Raw genomic sequence first — 19154 nt, 5'->3', positions numbered from 1 at the left:
TTCACCGGCAGTTGCCAGCGGATGGGGAGAGAGGACAATCAATTTGCCCAGTGTTCCTCCTCGGGGTTCCGCCGCACCACGCGGGGACAACGGGGCACTGCGTTCTCCTTCGTGGCCGAGAATGCCTGGACTCTGCACCCGCTCGCAATCAGAGATCGCAGGCTCTCGGGCACGATCCAGGAACCTCACGCTTCCCGCTCAGCTCGCTGTAGCATGCATGCCCCCACTCACCGGCGAGCAGGTCGGGTTGCCCAGTGGAGTGACCCTGCAGTTGGGCTCACACAGGAGGCTTCCCAGCGCAGCATTGCGGCCGTCTCTTCTGTTGTTGCTGTGTCCGCTTCTGGCAGCCGGCCTCGCTGTGCCTTTAAGGGTACCAGGCCCCCCCCCGCCCTGGAATGTCGTAGGGGTTGCACCTCTGGTCACGGGCACCTCCGTAGGTTCCCCAGCCCCGAGGGATAGGCAGAGACTGTAAATACAAAGAGGATGAACAAACTAAACCGCAGCGAGACAAGGCAGTGGTTCTATGTGGCCCTGACTGCCTAAAGATCACCATAAGAGGCACTGGAATAGGTCCATGCATGGAGGACAGGGATAGGAGCGCCGAGTGTTTGAAGCAGACTACATAAAAGAACAGTCCTGGGACTGGCTGGCCAGAGCCCTGGCCCCGAACTTCAGAGATTAGAGTCCGACCCAAAGAGCAACAGGGAGACTGAACTTTGGATCCTGGAACACCAGAGGCTTTACCCAGCTGTATCAGAGTTTCGATATAACAGTGGCCAAATTGGACATCATATGCTTGCAGGAAGCATGGCTTAGGGAAACTCCTCTATTGGATGGTTATACAGGATACTGAAATAAAGCAACAAAGGGTGAGTTGGGAAGGCCTTGTTCCGGTCTTCTAACACTGATAAAAAACAGTTCCATAGAGAAGGTCATCAGAGTCATATACCCTAATCCCCTCATTCAGATACTAATAATAAAATTAACAGATCATCCCTCGGATAGACAGCGCTGTCTGGCACTCTTCAACCTTTACTGGAATCCAAACTCCAAAGATTTGAATACATTTGTAGATCAAGTAATGGAATGGATAGATCAGCTGTAGTCACAACTCGACGACCCTTGGGTAATTTATCTGTGCCGATTTAAACATTGAGTGACTCCATCATGCTACAGGCAGAGAAGAGAGGGTGGGGGTCGCATCTAATAAAAAGAACGCATGATGCATGGATTGGGTGAGAGAAACGGCGGTGAGACAGATGCATATTGTGAATGATCAAGTGAAAGGAGATCAGATGGGAGACTCGACCTGGCATTCAGGGAATGCAAGGGGAACCTTGGACTATTTTTGTTGCCGGGACTGTGCGCCCTTGGTTATATCCCTGCCGGTTTATCCGTTCAAACAGAGTGAGCACGACCCGCTGGTGCTCTCCTGCAACAGAAGGCCACTGACAGGCAGCAAAAAAATCTCCCTTTGGGATTACAAGCCTGCTTTAGAACCAGGAAGAAACAGGTTGCGTATTATTCCAGCATTTGTGCCCGAAATTACTGGAAACCTGATAGTTCAGCAAGAGTCATACGCAGGGCGGGTGTAGGAAACTGTTCTGGCGATCTTTCGAGAAAAAGACCGAATTGGAAGCAAAACGAGTTTCAAGCCAAAACATTCATATGGCAAACCAATAGCAATTCATAAGAGTATACTACACAGTGACCTCAGGATGTTGAGATCACTTCCAGCGGTCACCAGGAGCACAGCAATGAAAAAGGAGAAACACTGGTATAAGAACTGGGCATCTCGTATAGAGCAATGCTCTACCAGAATGACTCTGAAGTCATACTCCAGACCTTGGATTTAAATAATTTGAGGAATTTATGGAAATTGTTAAATGGTAGGGAAATGGACAACAGCTCACTCCAACTAAACCCGGTTCCCGAGAATCACTGGGTTGAACATTTTTTAAATCTTTTTGCGCAAAAGATCCAACAGAAGGAAGGGATGAGCAACCCTGAGTCTACATCCTGGTTAATCCACTTTGATAGGGAGGAAGTCCTGCGCATTATAAAGAAAGCAAGCAATTGACGTGCCCCAGGGCCAGATGGGATGACGAATGCTATGCTAAAAGAGGCCCCAGAGGCTTGGGCAGATTTTTGCCTGGCTTTATTCCGCCAGATTGTTCGTTGTGGCAGAGTTCTGGCTACCTGGAAACGGGCGATTGTGGTTCCCATTTTAAAACAGGGCGACAGGGCGGACCCAAAAAACTATCGCCCTTCTTGATGTATTGGGAAAGAGTTTTGCGTGTATCCTACTTTTACGCCTGAAGGAGTGGATCAAGGAGACTTGGTCTAGCAACAGAGTTGGTTGTGACCTGAACTTGTTTTTGATCAGCCTCTTAAAGATGAAGACCCTGAAGGGGGAAGGCAGGCTCTATATGGCCTGTATAGATATGGAGTGTGCCTTTGACTGTATTAGCCGGGAAATACTATGGGCTAACATCAAGGCTATGGGATGTCCGGAGGACCTAGTGTCTGCAATCAAAGACCTGTACTCTGGGACAATCGTGCAGGTCAGACTGGATCAGGCAGGATGCCTGACGAGGGGAATTCAAACTTACAGGGGCTTGAAGCAAGGTTGCCCCCTGGCACTGATTTTTATACACCTTCATCACGGATATGAAAGGGGTCCTAGAGCCCACCAGGTCCTGCCCGCCCACAATTAATGGAACCTCTGCGGGATGGCTCTTTTATGCAGCCTATTTAGTCCTTCTGGACAGAACCTCCCATCAGGCTGCAGAAGAAGTTGGACATACTACAGAGTTATGTAAACCAGAACGGTTTGAAGATAAACATTGCAAAGACGGAAATCCTTCTCTTAGGAAGCCATGTGGGGAGGAAATTGCAAACCCCAAGTTGGATGTTGGGGGGCAACTGAATACGACCTGTTGCTTCTATAAAATACCTAGTGGGTAATGATCAGTGCGAGTGCATGTGAGAAGTCATGGACAGATTGTCTAAACATAAAACTAAAACAGCTGACTGCGCAAGGAATGGTGATTGCAAGGATGTATGGAAAGTTCTCGCTCTTCCCAGTTATAAACTTCTATATCCAGAAGGTCGTACCAACATTGACCTATGCTGAAGAGGTGTGTTTGGGTCTTCCTTGGGAAATCTGGGAGAGACTGGAGGGACGTTTTTAGAAAACAATGCTACGACACTCTAATGAAATTCCAATGGCAATCAGACACAAGCTTGGCCTCCTTTCACTACACGTGAGAGTTGTTTGGAAATCACTGATGACTTTTAGTAAACTAATTTCCTCAGTCCCCCCCCCCCCCAATTTCAAATGATAAGGATAAAGAGAGAATGTTGACTGGTCGTTTAAATGATGGCGAAAAAGATGTGTGGGAATCCTGTTCAGCCTTGGCTTGTCAGAATCCACTTATGATAAAGAGGGCCGTATGGACCGCAGACTGGAATGAAACTGAAGTCAAATGATCGATTTCTAAGATCCATACCCTCTCAAACGCTTCCTGGCTCTTTAAACATAATCCCACAATACCTAAACAAAAATTCCCGAACGCAAAACACAGGCGCCTGCTTCTCCGATTGTGCATGAACATCCTTCATACAAAAGTAACACTGCACAGATATGGAGGGTTAGCAGAGGACGACAGATGTCGACGGTGCAAAAACCACAGAGAAACATTAAAGCATCTGATCTTCTTCTGCCTGGAATTGAGATCACAGAGAACGCTTTATCTTTGAGAAGATGAGGAGGTTTTAAGATTTTTCTGGTTAGGTTTTTCCTTTGTTAAGGTTTGTAATGGAATAGTAAAAGTTTGAAATAAAGTAATTGCTAATAAAAAAAATTAAAAATGCCTTTTCTGCCATTGACGGCAGGGACTGGGATACAGGTTCAGACAGAACACTAGCGTGATGTTCTTTCTTAACCAGGAGGGTAGACTCAGTGCTGGACCCCCCTAGAGATGCTCAGGGCTCCTGCTTTGGATCTTGGCAAGGGACTTTGCATGGCCAGCTTTTCCCCTACCAGGTATTCAGAACATCTAGGCCACATGGGGCAATCCAGAACTACCTTTTTGTCACGGTAGACAATGCCACATGTCCAACGTTTAAATCCATGACCCCAGAACAGAATTCTGATGAATGGACTGGTCGGATGCGTGTCTCAATGCGCTTCCTACAATCCCTCTCCTAATCGGTGAATTCAAGCAACCCAGAGCAACAATGAGCATGGTTGACCCACCATGACCTCACCAGTGTGGTTACCTGGATCTCTTGCACCTGGATAGACATCGAAGACTACAGTGCAGATGGGGTGTCCTGACCTGGAAGAACCACAGCATGTTCTGCCACAACCTAACCTCGCTAAACATAGCTGCATTGCTCCCAAATGGTCCTGTAATATGGCACATTGACCTGCTGCCTAACTGCATGGAAGTCCTAAAAGTGGCAAGGAAACCCTTCACTTCCACCCCCGCATGCCTTTGAGTGAGGTTTTCTTGTGGTGCCTGGACAGGGGCTGAAACCTGACATTCTGTCAAGAGGAGACCGTATCTTTATTTGGCTACTCCTAGCTTCCAATATTCCTCCCCAGATGTATTTGGCAGCCATCTCAGCCTATAGAAAAAGCACATGCCAAGAATAGCATCTCACTTTTTGTGTTTAAGGATAATTTTTTTAGACAAATTATTTAAGATGTACTGTCTCCAAGTGAAATGTCTATACCACCCATTCCCCCACCCCCTTGGGAGCTTAACATTGGGTTAGCTAAACTCAAGGGCCTTTCCTTTGACCATGCGCACAAAGCAGACTTGCATCACCTGTCCTCGAAGGTGACTTTTTTGGCTTTCCATACCCTTGACTTAATGTAATGAGCCATGAAACTACTATCTGGAAAAACAATAGGCACTAGAAAGTCTTACTGTTTGTTAACTCTAGCTGCCCTAGGCTGGTATCCCGATCACTAGTCGGCAGTAACTAGATGGTTGTATCATATTGCCTTATCTACCCAGATGGCTAACTGACTTCTCCCAGGCAGCCCAAAGGCTTGCTCAACTAGAGGGAAGGCAGTTACTGTCGCCAATTTGAGAAACCACTCTACATCTGAAATCTGTCAATCTACTACATGGATGTCAGTTCATACCTTTGTGCCCCATTACTGTTTGGACTTTAGAGCAGAGGGCAAAGTGCACCAGGCATTCCTGAAAACCCTATTTGGGTAAAGAACTTGGCTCCTCCTGTGGTGTGGTGGACACGTTTGCTATATTCTATTCAAGGTTCATGAATGATAATGAAGGGAAAATAGTTACTTCCAATTTCTGTTCTCCATCATCAGTAATTTCAAAAGCACCCCCACACCTCTGTTACAGTATCATCCTGAGGTGTAACTACTACAAAATGTTAAGGAGATATATCCTTCCTACCCAGTGTGTAAAGAAAAAAGGCCTAATTGCTACCAGGACGAATTATGGGAGACTGCAGGGGCCTGGCACTCTAAGGGACTTTACTTTTATAGTGCCTCCTATCTGCCTTTATTTTCTCCCATTATTGTTGGCCCATGTATAGGGGCTTTGGCAGCTTTTAAAGAAGCACTTATGACTTTTGGGGTGGTTTATTTCTTTTTTTATGAGACTGCGTGAGAAGTGAAAAGAAAAGTCATATTTATGTGTGCCTATTTAAAACTAAAACACTCTGATGTAAGGTGATTCAATTGTGCTACTGATTTCTTTGTTCCCCTGCTTTCAAGGTCTTGTATTCCAAATGCCTTGAAGCCTTTTTCTTTTGTGCCATGCTGTGCCTCTGGCATAACGGTAGCCGGCTGAGAAATGTGCTGGGAGGAAACCCTCTGCCAACCTCTGGGTGGCATGGCCAATGCAGAAGGCCTGGCTCTTGGGCTCTGGATTAACAGTAAGAGCATTTAGAGGGACGGGACTAGCTGCCGATAGGAGAGGGAGGGCAGCTAGCTGTCAAGGTGTTGAGGCTTGCTGCGGGAGGGGTAACTCTAGCCATCGTGGGGCATGAGACTAGCTGCCGAGTGGCCAGATATAGCCAATGAGGAGATGAGGCAAGAGAGCAAGCTAGCTGCAGAAGCTTTGAAGCTGGCCACTGAATTAGTGGGGTTTGTTGCTGAGGGGATTAAGCTAACTTCTATGGTGCTTGAATAGCTACTGAGGGGGCAGGTCTAGCCTTGAAGCATAGAAAGCTAGTCAGAGCAGGGCTAGTAACTGAAGGAGTGAAGTTAGCCTCTGAAGGGCCGATACAAGTCCCTCAAAAGTGTATGGCTAGCTGCTGAAGGGCTGGGTTAGCTTCTAAGGAGGTTTAGCTAACCACCGGGTAAAGATAATCACTGGGGGGGCTATCTCACAGCCTCTTTTTGTTTTCTTTCCTGCGATTTCATTCTTCTCAGTGTGATCGCTTGCATTTTTGTAAAGGTTTTTAAATGTTCCCTCACTTTGCAGGTGTCCTGCTTGCATAGCCTGCAGTACCCAGAAGCACTGGAACAAAGCCTGCAGGTCACCAGCGTGTCTTGGAATTCTACAGGCTCTGTTGTTGCCTGTTCCTATGGCAGGTAAGCAGACGCGCTCTTTGAGGTGCCCCGCATGTGATTCAAGTGAGAAGTAGATCTGTAGCATTAGCAGCTGCCTGAGGACCATGATGGTCTTTCTAGTGTCACAGCTGTCATTTTCTCCTCTTAGTACAGATTTCCTAACCTTCAGACTAACTGATAAACCTTGTGAATGATAGTCAGTAAGCTGCTCACCTCGCTCGACAGCGCTCAGTGGCGCAGTAACTGTGCAGCTCTGGAAGAACCTGCCGGTCTGCTTCCATCCTGACCCATGTCTAGCGGGTCGCACTCCACTACTGCTTTTCCTAAATATATGTTGATGGGTGAGAACGTCTTTTCTTCCTGAGGCACTTGGGTGTCTGAGATGATACTATTTAAATATTTTTAATGCACGCACTCACTCTGAAAGCACGTTGGATGCTGGAATTGGTGGAATGGATGTTCTGAAGGTGAAAGGTTATTCACCGCAGGTCACACTTTCAAAGGAAGCTGGTTGATCTGAAAGTCCTTGTAATCTGGTGACCTGTCTACTGGCTTCATTCGTTGGCCATGCCCAGATCACTATATGTACATCCTGAATTGCTAGAGAGCCTTTTGGGCAGTGGAAGTGTAAGCCCCAGGGTATTGCAGACTTTATGTAGAGACCAGTCTTTGTCCAGTAAAGAGCTGTGCATATGGATCCCTAAGATCAGGCTCCCCCTACAATTCACCCCCCCGCCCCAACCGGAGGACGGAGAGCGCAGAGGCTGTAGATCTAAGGACACTGTGCTCAGGACAGGCCTTCTGTCCCGGGGGCCCCATCTGAGAATATACAGGCACTGCAATGGCTTGCTTTGGTGGGCCTTTGAAAACAGTTGGGGTTCTACCTGGAGCGCTTCTCCAGAGAGTACATTGTGGACATGGTGTAACTTGACTGGATACCCCCTAGACAGGCTCTAGGACAGGCAGGATGTGCAACCTGGAATGGAACTTTATAGAAGGGGTACTGTGGCAGTGTTGTGGGAGGCTTCAGTTAGTGTTTGGTACCTTTCTGGGTGTATAATGCATATGGTGTTTTACCTGGATGGCCATTTCATTTGAAACTGTGTATGATTTACATGGTATCTTCCTTGTTGGCCACCTTCCGGAGGTGTATGCTTTTTACATGGTGTCCTCCTGGATGGCCTCTTTCGTGACTGTATGATGGATACGGCGTGTTACCAAGGTGTCCTCTTCAGTGGATGGGTGATTTACATGGCATCTTCCATGGTGGCCCATCTGTGGCTGTGTGGTTTACGTGCGATCTTCCTTGGTGACCCCTTCCGCTGGTGTATGGTTACAGGAAATCTTCCTGTGTGGCCCTTCTGTGGCTCTGTGGTTTACATGGAATCTTCCTGGATGGCGCCTTCAGTAGGTGTGTGGTTTACATTGGACCTTCCTGGGTTGCCCATCCGTGGCTGTATGGTTTACATTGAGTCTTCCAATGTGGCTCTTCAGTGGCTGTGTGGTTTACATGGCATCTTCCATGGTGTCCCAGCTGTGGCTGTGTGGTTTACGTGCAATCTTCATTGGTGACCCCTTCAGTGGGTGTGTGGTTACATGGGATCTTTGTGGGCGGCCCATTCGTGGCTGTATGCTTTACATTGAATCTTCCAATGTGGCTCTTCAGTGGCTGTGTGGTTTACATGGCATCTTCCATGGTGGCCCAGCTGTGGCTGTGTGGTTTACGTGCGATCTTCCTTGGTGACCCCTTCAGTGGGTGTGTGGTTACATGGGATCTTTGTGGGCGGACAATTCGTGGTTGTATGCTTTACATTGAATCTTCTAATGTGGCTCTTCAGTGGCTGTGTGGTGTACATGGGATCTTCCTTGGTGGCCCCTTCAGTTGGTGTGTGGTTTACATGGCATTTTCCTGCTCTGCCCTTCTGTGTGGTTTACACAGGATCATCCTGAGTTTCTGGAGTCCATGGGATCTTCCCGGGTAGCTCAACCAGTTGGAGTGTGGTTTACATGGGATCATCCTGAGTTTCTGGAGTCCATGGGATCTTCCTGGGTAGCTCAACCAGTTGGACTGTGGTTTACATGGGATCTTCCTGGGTGGCCCCTTCAGTGGCTATGTGGTTTTCGTGGAATTGTTCTGGGGGCCCTTTCATTGGCTATGTAGCTTACATGGGATCTTCCTGGGTTGTTCTTTTGGTGTCTGTGAGGTTTGGTGAAGACGGATAGCCCAGGGGTAACGCGTTTGTCTTGGAAGCAAGTCAATGCAGCGCAACACAGGTTTCAATCCCACGTTTAGAAAACACTGTGGCATTAAGCGCGTTATAAAAGAACAATTATAATTATAATATTTATAATTGTAATTACATGCGTTCATTTTTGGTGGCCCTTCAGTGACTCTGGGACTTCCTGGGCGGCCCCTGCACTGGGTGTGTGGTTTCATGGGATCGTTCTGGGGGCCCTTTAGTGGGTGTGTGGTTTACATGGGGTCTTCCTGGGTGGCCTCATCAAAGGATGCACTGACACTGTGATGTCTTCCCAAATGTGCCCCTTGCAGAATATTTGTGGCATGGTCATTGTTGTCCCACAGAATGGGGTGCACTGTTTTGTGTTTTTTTTTTTTAAGATAACTTGTTAGTTACTCATGACTTTCTTTTGGTAAGGTTGGATGATGGAGACTGGAGCACAGAAAAGTCTTTTGTTTGTACTTGGAACCTGGACAGGAGGGGCTTGAATCCGAAACACCCTGATATGGTACTTGACGTTCCTAGCTCAGTCATGTGTTTGACTTTTCACCCTTTGCAGCCGTCCTTAATAGCAGGTATGTATGTCCCAGCCTCCTTTCTTTCCCCCACTAGGACTGCATTACTCATTGCTTGTAACTGGTGTACACGTCCCTCATCCCACCATGACTGTGGTGCTCATGATGATAGCAGGGATGTATGTGCAGGGATAAAAATAGGGATATGATGATCCGGAGCAAAAAGCAGTTCCTGAGTATCGGGCATCACCCAGTAGGAGGGAGCTCCCTCGGGGGAACAGAGAGCTAGTGCCTAGCAGTACATATTGTGCTGCGGATTGAACTTCCACATGGTCTATTGTATATGATCCATTGGCCTTTACATGTCTTCTAAATGTGCTCTAATGCACCTGTATACACTATCACAAATGCAATGAGTTAATGTCAACGTTGGTCTGATGTCTTGTAGCAGTTTTTCCTGGGGAGAGATGGGTAGCTCCTGGTAGCTTGTGGTGTCAAGCTATCTTGGGGCTTCTAGTCTAGAATCGGGGGCTAAATGCCCCCTGCTTCTTCCAGTTTTGTACCCCCTGCTTCTTCTACTTGATGTGGCTGCCTCTCTTACCTTCCCCCACACCAGGAATGTAGTGCACATTGATGATAGCAGTGGTTATGTGCCTGCCTCTCCCTTACCCCCATGCCCCCACCATGATATGATATGATAGGTTATTTACAATGCGCTTAATACCCAGAGGTTTCTAAGCACGGACCCGGCGATCGAACCTGTGTTGCTCGGTGTCGTCTTGTGAAAACAAGGAAATAATATGAGGCAGGGTAACCAAAAAGGAAACACAGGTTACAAAGGAACATACAAAGTACTTTATTTTATACTGAATCCAGTTACAAAAGAACAGAACAAAATTCAGATAGCGATCGACCCTCAGTACAACACAGCGAACTCCGGCGTGGTTCGGTGTGCTCAGTGAGTGCAAATATTCATTGAAACAGTCAGGCTTTTATACATTTCAAGCCTGCTGTTCACCCCTCCTTTGGGTTAACCATTCCATAAATAAGTTACTGCTCTAGGGTCCCTTGCCAGGTCAAATCTAGTTCATCTGCTCATCTATATGTATATTAGTGTATGCTCTAGGCCTAACATTACAATGCGGGACTTAATTTATACAATATAGTTAAGCAGGTGTTCTCATTCAATTATAGATCAGTTTCGGTGATACAGGTAATCCATTGCACACAGGTCAGCAGAAGGACAAGGTCTCAGCTCATGACAAGTGGCCTGCAGGCAAGTTATACATTAGCTGTACAGAGGTCATGACAATCGAGTTCTGTTCTGAATAACATAGGCTACCATTTTAGCTCACATGGTGACTTTATAGAGCAAGAAAACCTAAAATGGCGGCTTGACCCAAAATGACAGTTTACATGGTTTCTAAGGTCAGGACCTTGCAATGCGAGTTTATTCACATGTAGTTTATAAGCAGCTTGTTAGCAGCTTGGCGTAGGCCAATATACATATATTCATAGCAATAGGAGGCACAATATAATTTCTAGTTTGACAGTCTTGCTTCCAAGGCGAGCAGGTTGCCCCTGAGCTATCCTCCCAATGGCTATATTGTTCATTGTTGATGCCAGCTATTTAGGTGCCTGCCGTATCCTTAGCCCCCGACTTGAGAAAATACAGACCTGAATGGATGCTTCCCTGTGAGTACATCAAAGCGTAGTGTTTTAAAAAGTTGACACACATTTAGTAGACAGGATTTATACAAAATACAAAAATTCTAAAAACAATATACACATACTGATGATATTAATAGCCTCATAAAGCTAATCTCCCAGACCTCACACGCTTTCACTCCACCACATGTGAACTCCTCACCATCTTTGGGTTGATGTTAGTATTTGTGTGTTTTATACACAAACACAAGAAATGGCAACAATCATTGGAGACCAGGGGCCTCATTACGACCCTGGCGGTAAGTAGCCGACATTACCGCCATGGCGTAATGAACGTTTACGCCGTGGACCGATGGCGGAAAGAGCGCCACATTCCGACCCATCGCGCACGAGCATTACGCCATGGCGATAATGTAAATAACGCCATGGCGGAAAGGGCCCCTACCGGCATCGTAGGCCGCGCAAGGTGCACTACCGCCACCCATCTCAGCGGCCACCGTAATTAGCGGCCACCGTAATCAGCGGTGGCCGCAATTAGCGGTCACCGTAAAAAGCGGAACCGAAAATAGCATCATCGCGGCGGAACGGGAAACAGCACGGCGGCCATCTTTAAAAACACAATCCATTGCCATCCTTCCCAACAACACCAGATCCAACCCTGACACCTGTCCCAACCCATCACCCACCCACCTAACCACCCAAAAATGCCCAAATTTGTCAAGAAGGCATGCGACCGCCAGCGCCAGGACAGATTCTCCCGGGAGGAACTGAGCATGCTCGCGGAGACTCTACAAGACAATGCAGCTGTTGTTTTTTCGCCGCAAATGACCAGGCCGGCGATAGCCAAAAAGAAGGCCATATGGGCCCTGGTGGCAGAGCGTGTCAGCGCGTTGGGGACCGTACCCCGCACCCCACAGCAGTGCAGGAAGCGGTGGGATGACCTTAGGCTACGTGTAAGAAGCATCATCTCTGCCAACCGCAACCTTGCCCTGGCTACCGGTGGAGGTTCTGAATCCCCACTGAAACTCCAACCGTGGGAGGAAATATGCGCCAGCACGATAGGCATGTAAGGCATTGAAGGCGTCGGAGGGATGGAAAGAGGAGTACCGACATCAGGCGATGAAGGTAGGTGCCTCAAATCAAGACATGCCATAGTCACTGAAGTCCATTCATGTGTAGCACAATGTTGCCCTAGAGTGTAAATGCAACACATTAGCTGGACACTGCCCACAGCCACATGCGAGCTCCACCCTGTATACATGTAGCATGCACACCCTAACTGCCGGCACCCACATACCTCCATCCTCATTCCACACAAAAAGGAGACAACCTGCATGCCCCTGCCTCAAATGTGCCTCATCTACTGACCAAAATCATGTCAATCATTGTCATCCCAATGTCCGCAGACCCATCAATAACGCTCTCCCTCCTTTGCTCCACCACAGGCTCAGAATCACACCCCGAGGACGAGGACACCCCTGCGACAAAAAGAGCCAAGAAGGCCAAGACAACCATTCACGCACCCTCAACCTCAGCTGCAGTGAGCCAGACCCCACAGCAAGCACAATCCACTGCCAGCAAACAGGACGGCCCACCGGCAAGCACCCCAGTAGGCAGCAGGCCAGCAGCAGCAGCACCACCTGTTTGAACATTGCCTGCCACAGAAGGCACCGGTTCTGCGGCCAGCAGCACCATTGGAGAATCAGCTGCCATTGCAGCATGCTCAGACTCTGACATTGAGGAGCACGACTCAGACGCCCCACTGACCTTCCACATTCCCCCTGTTCGTCCCATGCCAGCCCCCATGAGGATCCCACACAGGGGCACACAGAGGAAGAGGAGTGGCCATCTACCCCATGCCCAGTTCTAAGTCCACAGGAGGGGAGCAGCCCCTCCATCACACCACCAGCAATGGGCATGGCCCAACACAGGCAACAGTCCCTTGAGGATATCATTCAACGGCAGGAACAGCTGTCCACGCTACTCACCGAGCATGCTGCGGAATGTGTGGGGGCTAGGGCAGCCATCGAACAGGCTACGGAGACCCTAAGGGCCGAAATTGCGCAGAGCACTGACACCCTGAGGGATGCAATGCAGTCCATGTCAAGGGACATTTGTGGCGAACTTGCCAGGGTGCGCCGTGTGCTCTCTGAGCTCTCCCACACCCTACAGGACATGCATGCACGGGAGCAGGCAGGGACATCCTCCGCTGCCAGTTCTGCCCAGAGCAGCCCCGTCCGACGTTCAGGACGGAACCTGCGCTCCACAGGCAGGGGTGCCCCGGGGGCCGGGAGAGGGGGCTTGTAATAGCCTGTGCCCACTGTTACAGGCATCTGTAGACACTCACAGGGGGTGTGTTGGGGTGTGCAGGGGGAGCGGGGAGGGAGGAGGGGGTGTGTTGGGGTGTGCAGGGGGGAGGGGGTGTGTTGGGGTGTGCAGGGGGGAGGGGGTAGGGTGTGTGTCACGACAATTTATGATTAAAGTACACTTTTTCCTTTTTCCGAAATGAAATGTGTGGACATTTTCATTGCATATGTGTGCTTTATTGGTGTACAGTCCACAGTGTGCATGTCCCAGAGACACACAGTGCCCCAAGTGCCGTCTCCATGTGATACACACCAGCCGTGTGTGCTAGAAGCATTGGTCGATGATATTTTGACGCATTTCACGCCCCTCCTGTGCATCGCCTCCTCCATGAGGTGCGGCCCCATCTGCACCCTCCTCATCCTCATCGTCAGGTGGTTGCAGTTCTGCTTCAGGGGGCAGGGGCACATTTCCTCTGACGCACATATTGTGTAGCATGACACATGTCATGACCATCTTTGCCACCTTCTCATGGCGGTACAGGAGTGCCCCACCAGACCTGCTGAGGCATCGGAACCGTGCCTTCAATAGGCCGAATGTCTGCTCAATGACCACACGGGTACGTGTATGTGCACGGTTGAAGTCCTCCTCATGCTGGTTCTGCGGGTTCCGGACTGGTTTAAGGAGCCACCTCTTCAGGGGATAGCCTGCATCACCTGTATGTAGGCGAGAATGTATGTCAGTCATGACGTCTGATCAAGAACATGATGTGCCACCATGGCTTGCATCCAACTGTTACTTTGGACCACTTCTAAATGCATAAATTGATTCACACAATGCAACCAGTACATGCTCATGGCTCTCATGGCCTGTTTTGCATGCCATCACCCAATGTATGCAGATGGGTGGAGTGCATTGTGAGTGCCCATCCACTGTGTCCGTTCATGCCGTTTGTTTTGTTGGCCTGGCACGTGTCCTGTGATGTCAATGCGCACATCATTGCAACATTGCTGTGGGCCTCATCATGACCCCAGTGAGCAATGCTGATGTAGATAGGGACATTTTGGGGGCCCTGCTGTCTGTGTAATGGTGTGTTGATGTTTCTGTCCGTCATGTGCCTCCTTCGTGGGCAGTTATGGGGGACAGGCCTTTCGGTTGATGGTGTTTGGTGACGTGCATGTAGGTGCATTTCATTGTTGACAATGTGGTCTGAATTGGTAGAATGCACTTGCAGATGGTTGTGTCATGGTTGGGACACAACCTCATTTACATGGTAGGGCTGCATACATTGGGTATTGGCTTTACTGGTGTTGGGTGGAGTTTGGGTTGCTTTAGGGTATCATCTGTCTCCGTTCTCTCTGCTACTCACAGCCAGGTGGAGTATGCATCATTCCCCCCCCTTTCAGCCAGGTGGAGTATGCATCATTCCCCCCCCCTTTCAGCCAGGTGGAGTATGCATCATTCCCCCCCCCTTTCAGCCAGGTGGAGTATGCATTGGTACGTCGTTCACCTACCCACTTCACATTTCCATGGTCATGACATTAGACTCACCGAGTAGCCAGGATCTTGGGCCTGCATGTCGCTCCATGTAGCGTGGTATTGTGGAGTTCCTCAGGACCATTGAATCATGGGTTGATCCGGGGAATCGGGCACAACAATGTGTGATGATCTTGTTGGAGTCACAGACCATTTGCACGTTGATTGAGTGGAATTGTTTCCGGTTGCGGTACGGTACCTCCATGGCACGTGGAACCACCAATTCCACATGGGTGCAGTCGATGGCACCAATGCAACCAGGTATGCCGGCTAGTGCATGGAAACCCACTTTGGTGTTTGCAATCTCCTGGGCAGTCCGTGGTAATGAGATGTGGTCGTCTGTGTGCTTGAGGAGGGCATCGAGCACTTGGATAAGTGTACGTGAGAATAATGGTTGTGAAATGCCATGCAAGTGCCCCACTGTGTGCTGGTAGGTTCCTGTGGCCAGGAAGTGGAGTACAGACACTACCTTCAGTAGGGGTGGGATGGCGGTTGGACTTTCTATCATGCTGACAATGTCGTTGTGTGTCATGTCTACGATGGCGTTGATGGTGTCCCCGTCCAAACGGTACAGGGTGTGGATCTGCTCAGCAGTGAGGTTGAATGGACTGGCTCTGATGCCTGGGATTGGGGGCTGCCTGCGTGGTGGCACTGGCTGTGCTGGTGGGGCTTACTGGCCCTGCCTTGCCCTCCTTCTCCTCCTGCGTCTCCTCTGTGCTGCCTGTTGTTGTTGTTGTTGTTGTTGTAGTAGCACTTGCATTGCTATCAGGTCCTCCAGCCCCAACATTGCAAGTCGTATTGGTATCATTGTGGAGTGTGACTGGGTGTGGGAAGGGGTGGGGTGTGCTCTTTTTGTACTTCCTGAGTCTGTATTGCCTCCACCTGTGCTGTTTCTGTGCACCTGTGGCAGCTGGATTCACTTTACATGGCCATTTACGGTTGGTTCGCGATGGCGTACTTAGCGCCATGGCGGTAAGGTACTTAACGGGCTGGGTGATGGCGTTAGGTGCATGTCCGCTTGGGTCGGCATTCGCGTACCTTTCCGCCATGGCGCTAAGTACGGTGTGGGAGGTCGCGTGCGCGCGTCCTTGGCGCAGATAGCGGCAGCGTTGACTACGATGCCGCTAATGGCATCGTAGTTAACGGTCAAGGGTCATAATCGGACCTAGCGGAAAACGATGGCGGTAATCATTTACCGCCATCGTTTTTCGCTTACCGCCAGGGTCGTAATGAGGCCCCAGGCAATCCTGAAAGAGCTGATAGAAACTCTGCCGTGTTGAGGAGAGGAACAGTAGAACTTTCTTATCAGCTTCAATTATAAAAACACACCAACCAAGTGGAGTGCATGCAAATTGGCAAAACTAACAGTTTCACTACAAAGCCATGCTCCTCGACCCTCCGCGCGCCAAAGAGCATGAACAGTTTCTAAGATATATCGGCCCACGCATCCCTGTAACATAACAAACTTGGCTACACATGTGGGAAAGTACACACAAATGATCAGATCCAACTCTATAATTGGGCCTTTTGGATTTCAGTAAAATCTGATTAATCAGATTTCTGTGGCTTCGAAAATAATGTTCTCTTTGTGGCTTATCCTGGCCTTGCTACACGTGGATTCCTGCATTCACAATTTTTTTTTTTTTATCAAACTCTGTTTATTAAGATTTCCTAGTACAAGCAAAACAATATCATAAACACAGAAAAAAAGAAAAAAACATGAGCACAATCTGCTTGATCAAATGAATTAATCCGACCATCAGTCCTGGTATCAGCTTTTAAGATAGTTCTGTGTCTGGAAATTCATATGTACGCCTCTCCCATCTCCCAATACTTGTTCCCTCTGGTTGGGTTAGATCTAGATGGTCTTCTGAAGGCCACCCTCTCAAGTCTATGTGTTTTGGAGAGCATGTTTGACCATTCAGTGATACTGGGTGGCGTTGCTGACTTCAAGTGAACGAACAATAGTTTTCATGTTGTGGTGGTTATGAGAAAATAAGTTTCTGTGTAAGTGCATCATCATGCCAGTCTGTTTCATCCACGCCTAGAACCATTGCTCTTGGGGTGAAAGCAACGTCCGCCCCGACAATGTCCGTTAGTTTACAATGAATATGACGCCAGTATGTGTTAATGATGGGACAAGACCATAGAATGTGGCCCATCGTTCCTGTGTCATTACACCCTCTCCAGCATAATGGTGAGGGTTTGAGTCCCATTCTATGTAATTTGACAGGTGTGTAATACAGTTGTTGAAGTATTTTATATTGGATCTCCCTGTTTTTAAGGTTGAGGGAGACCGTGGGGATGGCCGATAAGCTACTCTGCATAACTGGCACGCTAATTGAGACTCCCAAGTCTTCTGACCAGGTTGTTGCCAAGGTTTGTAGTCCGTGATTATTGTTTGGTATTGACATTAGATAAAAGGTGCAAATACGTGGGAATGCTGCAATATTTTGTTCCATTTCTGTCTCGCATTGTGTAGGGGGTTGCAGGCGGGATTCAGGCGAGGTATGTTTAAGAATTGTAACCTGCTTAGTGCAAAATTGTAGCCACTCTGCCGTCTCTAGGCCGAGGATCTTTCGTGCTTCAGTGAACCTAATTATCGCCCCCTCCTCCAATATGTCCATTATACGCACCTTGGCCCATGCAATCGTTTGGTTACGGTGCACTTGTTGCGTCAGTCCATATGCCAGAATTGACTGTATGCTGGCCCAGGCCGGCGCCTTCTTGGTTGGAGCCCCCTGTGCCGCCCGTAGCTTGTACCATTGCTGCAGAGTTGGACCCAAGATCGGGTGTGTAGCAATAAACTGCAGGAGATTGTTCGGTGGCGTTGCCATGAGATCCAGGGGTACCAATGGGGCCATTAGGGCTAGCTCCATGGCATGCCAGCTGGTTTCATCATCTGTGTTCAGCCACCGTTTTACCCAGTTCAATTGGGCTGCCTGGTAGTATGCTTTGAGTGATGGGACCGCCATGCCCCCGTTGGATTTATTCGCCTGTAATATGGGGCGAATCCTTGCTCTTTTCCCTCCCCAGATCAACCTGCTAATGGTTTTGTTCAGTTCTTTTAGCATGTGGGGGGTCAGTCCAATTGGGAGCATCATCACTAGGTAGATCAGTTTTGGGAAGGAGTTCATTTTTAGTGCGTTGATCCGCCCCAATATGGATAGGGTTAGCATGTCCCATCTCATCATGATGCTTTGAATACTTCTGGGGATTTGGGGGTAATTAAGGTCTCTTAGTTCTGCTATTGAGGCACTGGTACGCGTTCCAAGGTATTTTATGGACTGTAATTGGAGGGTGAACGGGGCCACTCCCCCCAGATCCCAGGGGATGTCACGCCGGAGGGGCATTACTTTGGATTTATTCCATTTTATTTTGTATCCTACCATGGGGCTTATGTCTTGGAGGAGGAGTTTGATGTATGGGAGAGAATTCGAGCTGTTGCTGAGATAAATGAGTAAATCATCCGCGTACAGCGATACTTTGTGTTCTTTCGTCCCTTGTCGTATGCCCGACCATGTCGGGTCGAGGGGCATCTTTATCGCCATGGGTTTGATAGATAAGGCAGAGGAGCGGCGACAAGGGGCAGCCTTGCCGGGTACCGGATTGTAAGGGGAATTCCGCATAGGCAACTCCATTTGTGACCACTGATACTGTTGGGTTTGTGTATGGAAGCTTTATCAGTTGGATTAGGCAGGGAGGGAAACCATATCTAGGGAGAACCCGAAACATAAATTCCCATTGTACCTTATCAAATGCTTTCTCATCGTCAACCGCCACAATGGCGTCTTGGGGGGTCCCTGTTCCTGGCTATCACATGCAAGAGTCTGCGAATGTTGTCGCTGGAGCATCTCCCTTTTATGAAACACGTTTGGTCTTCATGTACTAGATGCGGTACAGTGTTTTCAATTCTCCGAGCTAAGCACTTCGCTAGAATTTTGACGTCTGCATTTATTAATGAGATGGGTCTGTATGAGCTGCAATTTTCTGGGTACCTGCCACTTTTGTGGAAAACTATGATATTAGTTCCTAGCATGGATGTTGGTAGCATTTTGAGTGTCAGTGCCTCTTCAAAGACCGCAGTGAGCTTGGGAGCTTTTTGTACAGGTCGATTGGGATCCCGTCTGGGCCCGCCGCTTTCCCTTTGGACGGGGATAGAATTATTTTCGGCAGTGGTGATAGGGGCATCTAGGCTTTTGACTTGTTCTCTTGATATTTTGGGGATGGAAACCGTATCTAAGAAGGATTCTAGGTTTGTAGTGTGCAGATGTCGGTGGTAGTATATAATTTGCGAAAGAATTCAGCAAATCTCTCGTTGATTTG

The 19154-nt window shown here is 48.6% G+C and overlaps 1 protein-coding gene across 2 annotated transcripts in view; it reads left to right on the top strand.

Moving 5' to 3' along the window:
* DYNC2I2 (dynein 2 intermediate chain 2) overlaps positions 1-19154 on the top strand; it is a 257564-nt gene that overhangs the window by 158835 nt on the left and 79575 nt on the right. For both annotated transcript variants that reach the window (XM_069609178.1, XM_069609177.1), the window contains exons 3-4: positions 6477-6586; positions 9223-9380. In XM_069609178.1, the coding sequence (XP_069465279.1) occupies positions 6477-6586; positions 9223-9380 (268 nt within the window). The remainder of the gene's footprint in view (positions 1-6476; positions 6587-9222; positions 9381-19154) is intronic.

This window comes from Ambystoma mexicanum, chromosome 8 (assembly GCF_040938575.1).
Source record: "Ambystoma mexicanum isolate Mex_15411 chromosome 8, UKY_AmexF1_1, whole genome shotgun sequence".
Classification (NCBI taxonomy): Eukaryota; Metazoa; Chordata; class Amphibia; order Caudata; family Ambystomatidae; genus Ambystoma; species Ambystoma mexicanum.
The sequence above is the reverse complement of the archived record's forward strand: the minus strand, read 5'-3'. Positions and strand labels throughout refer to the sequence as shown.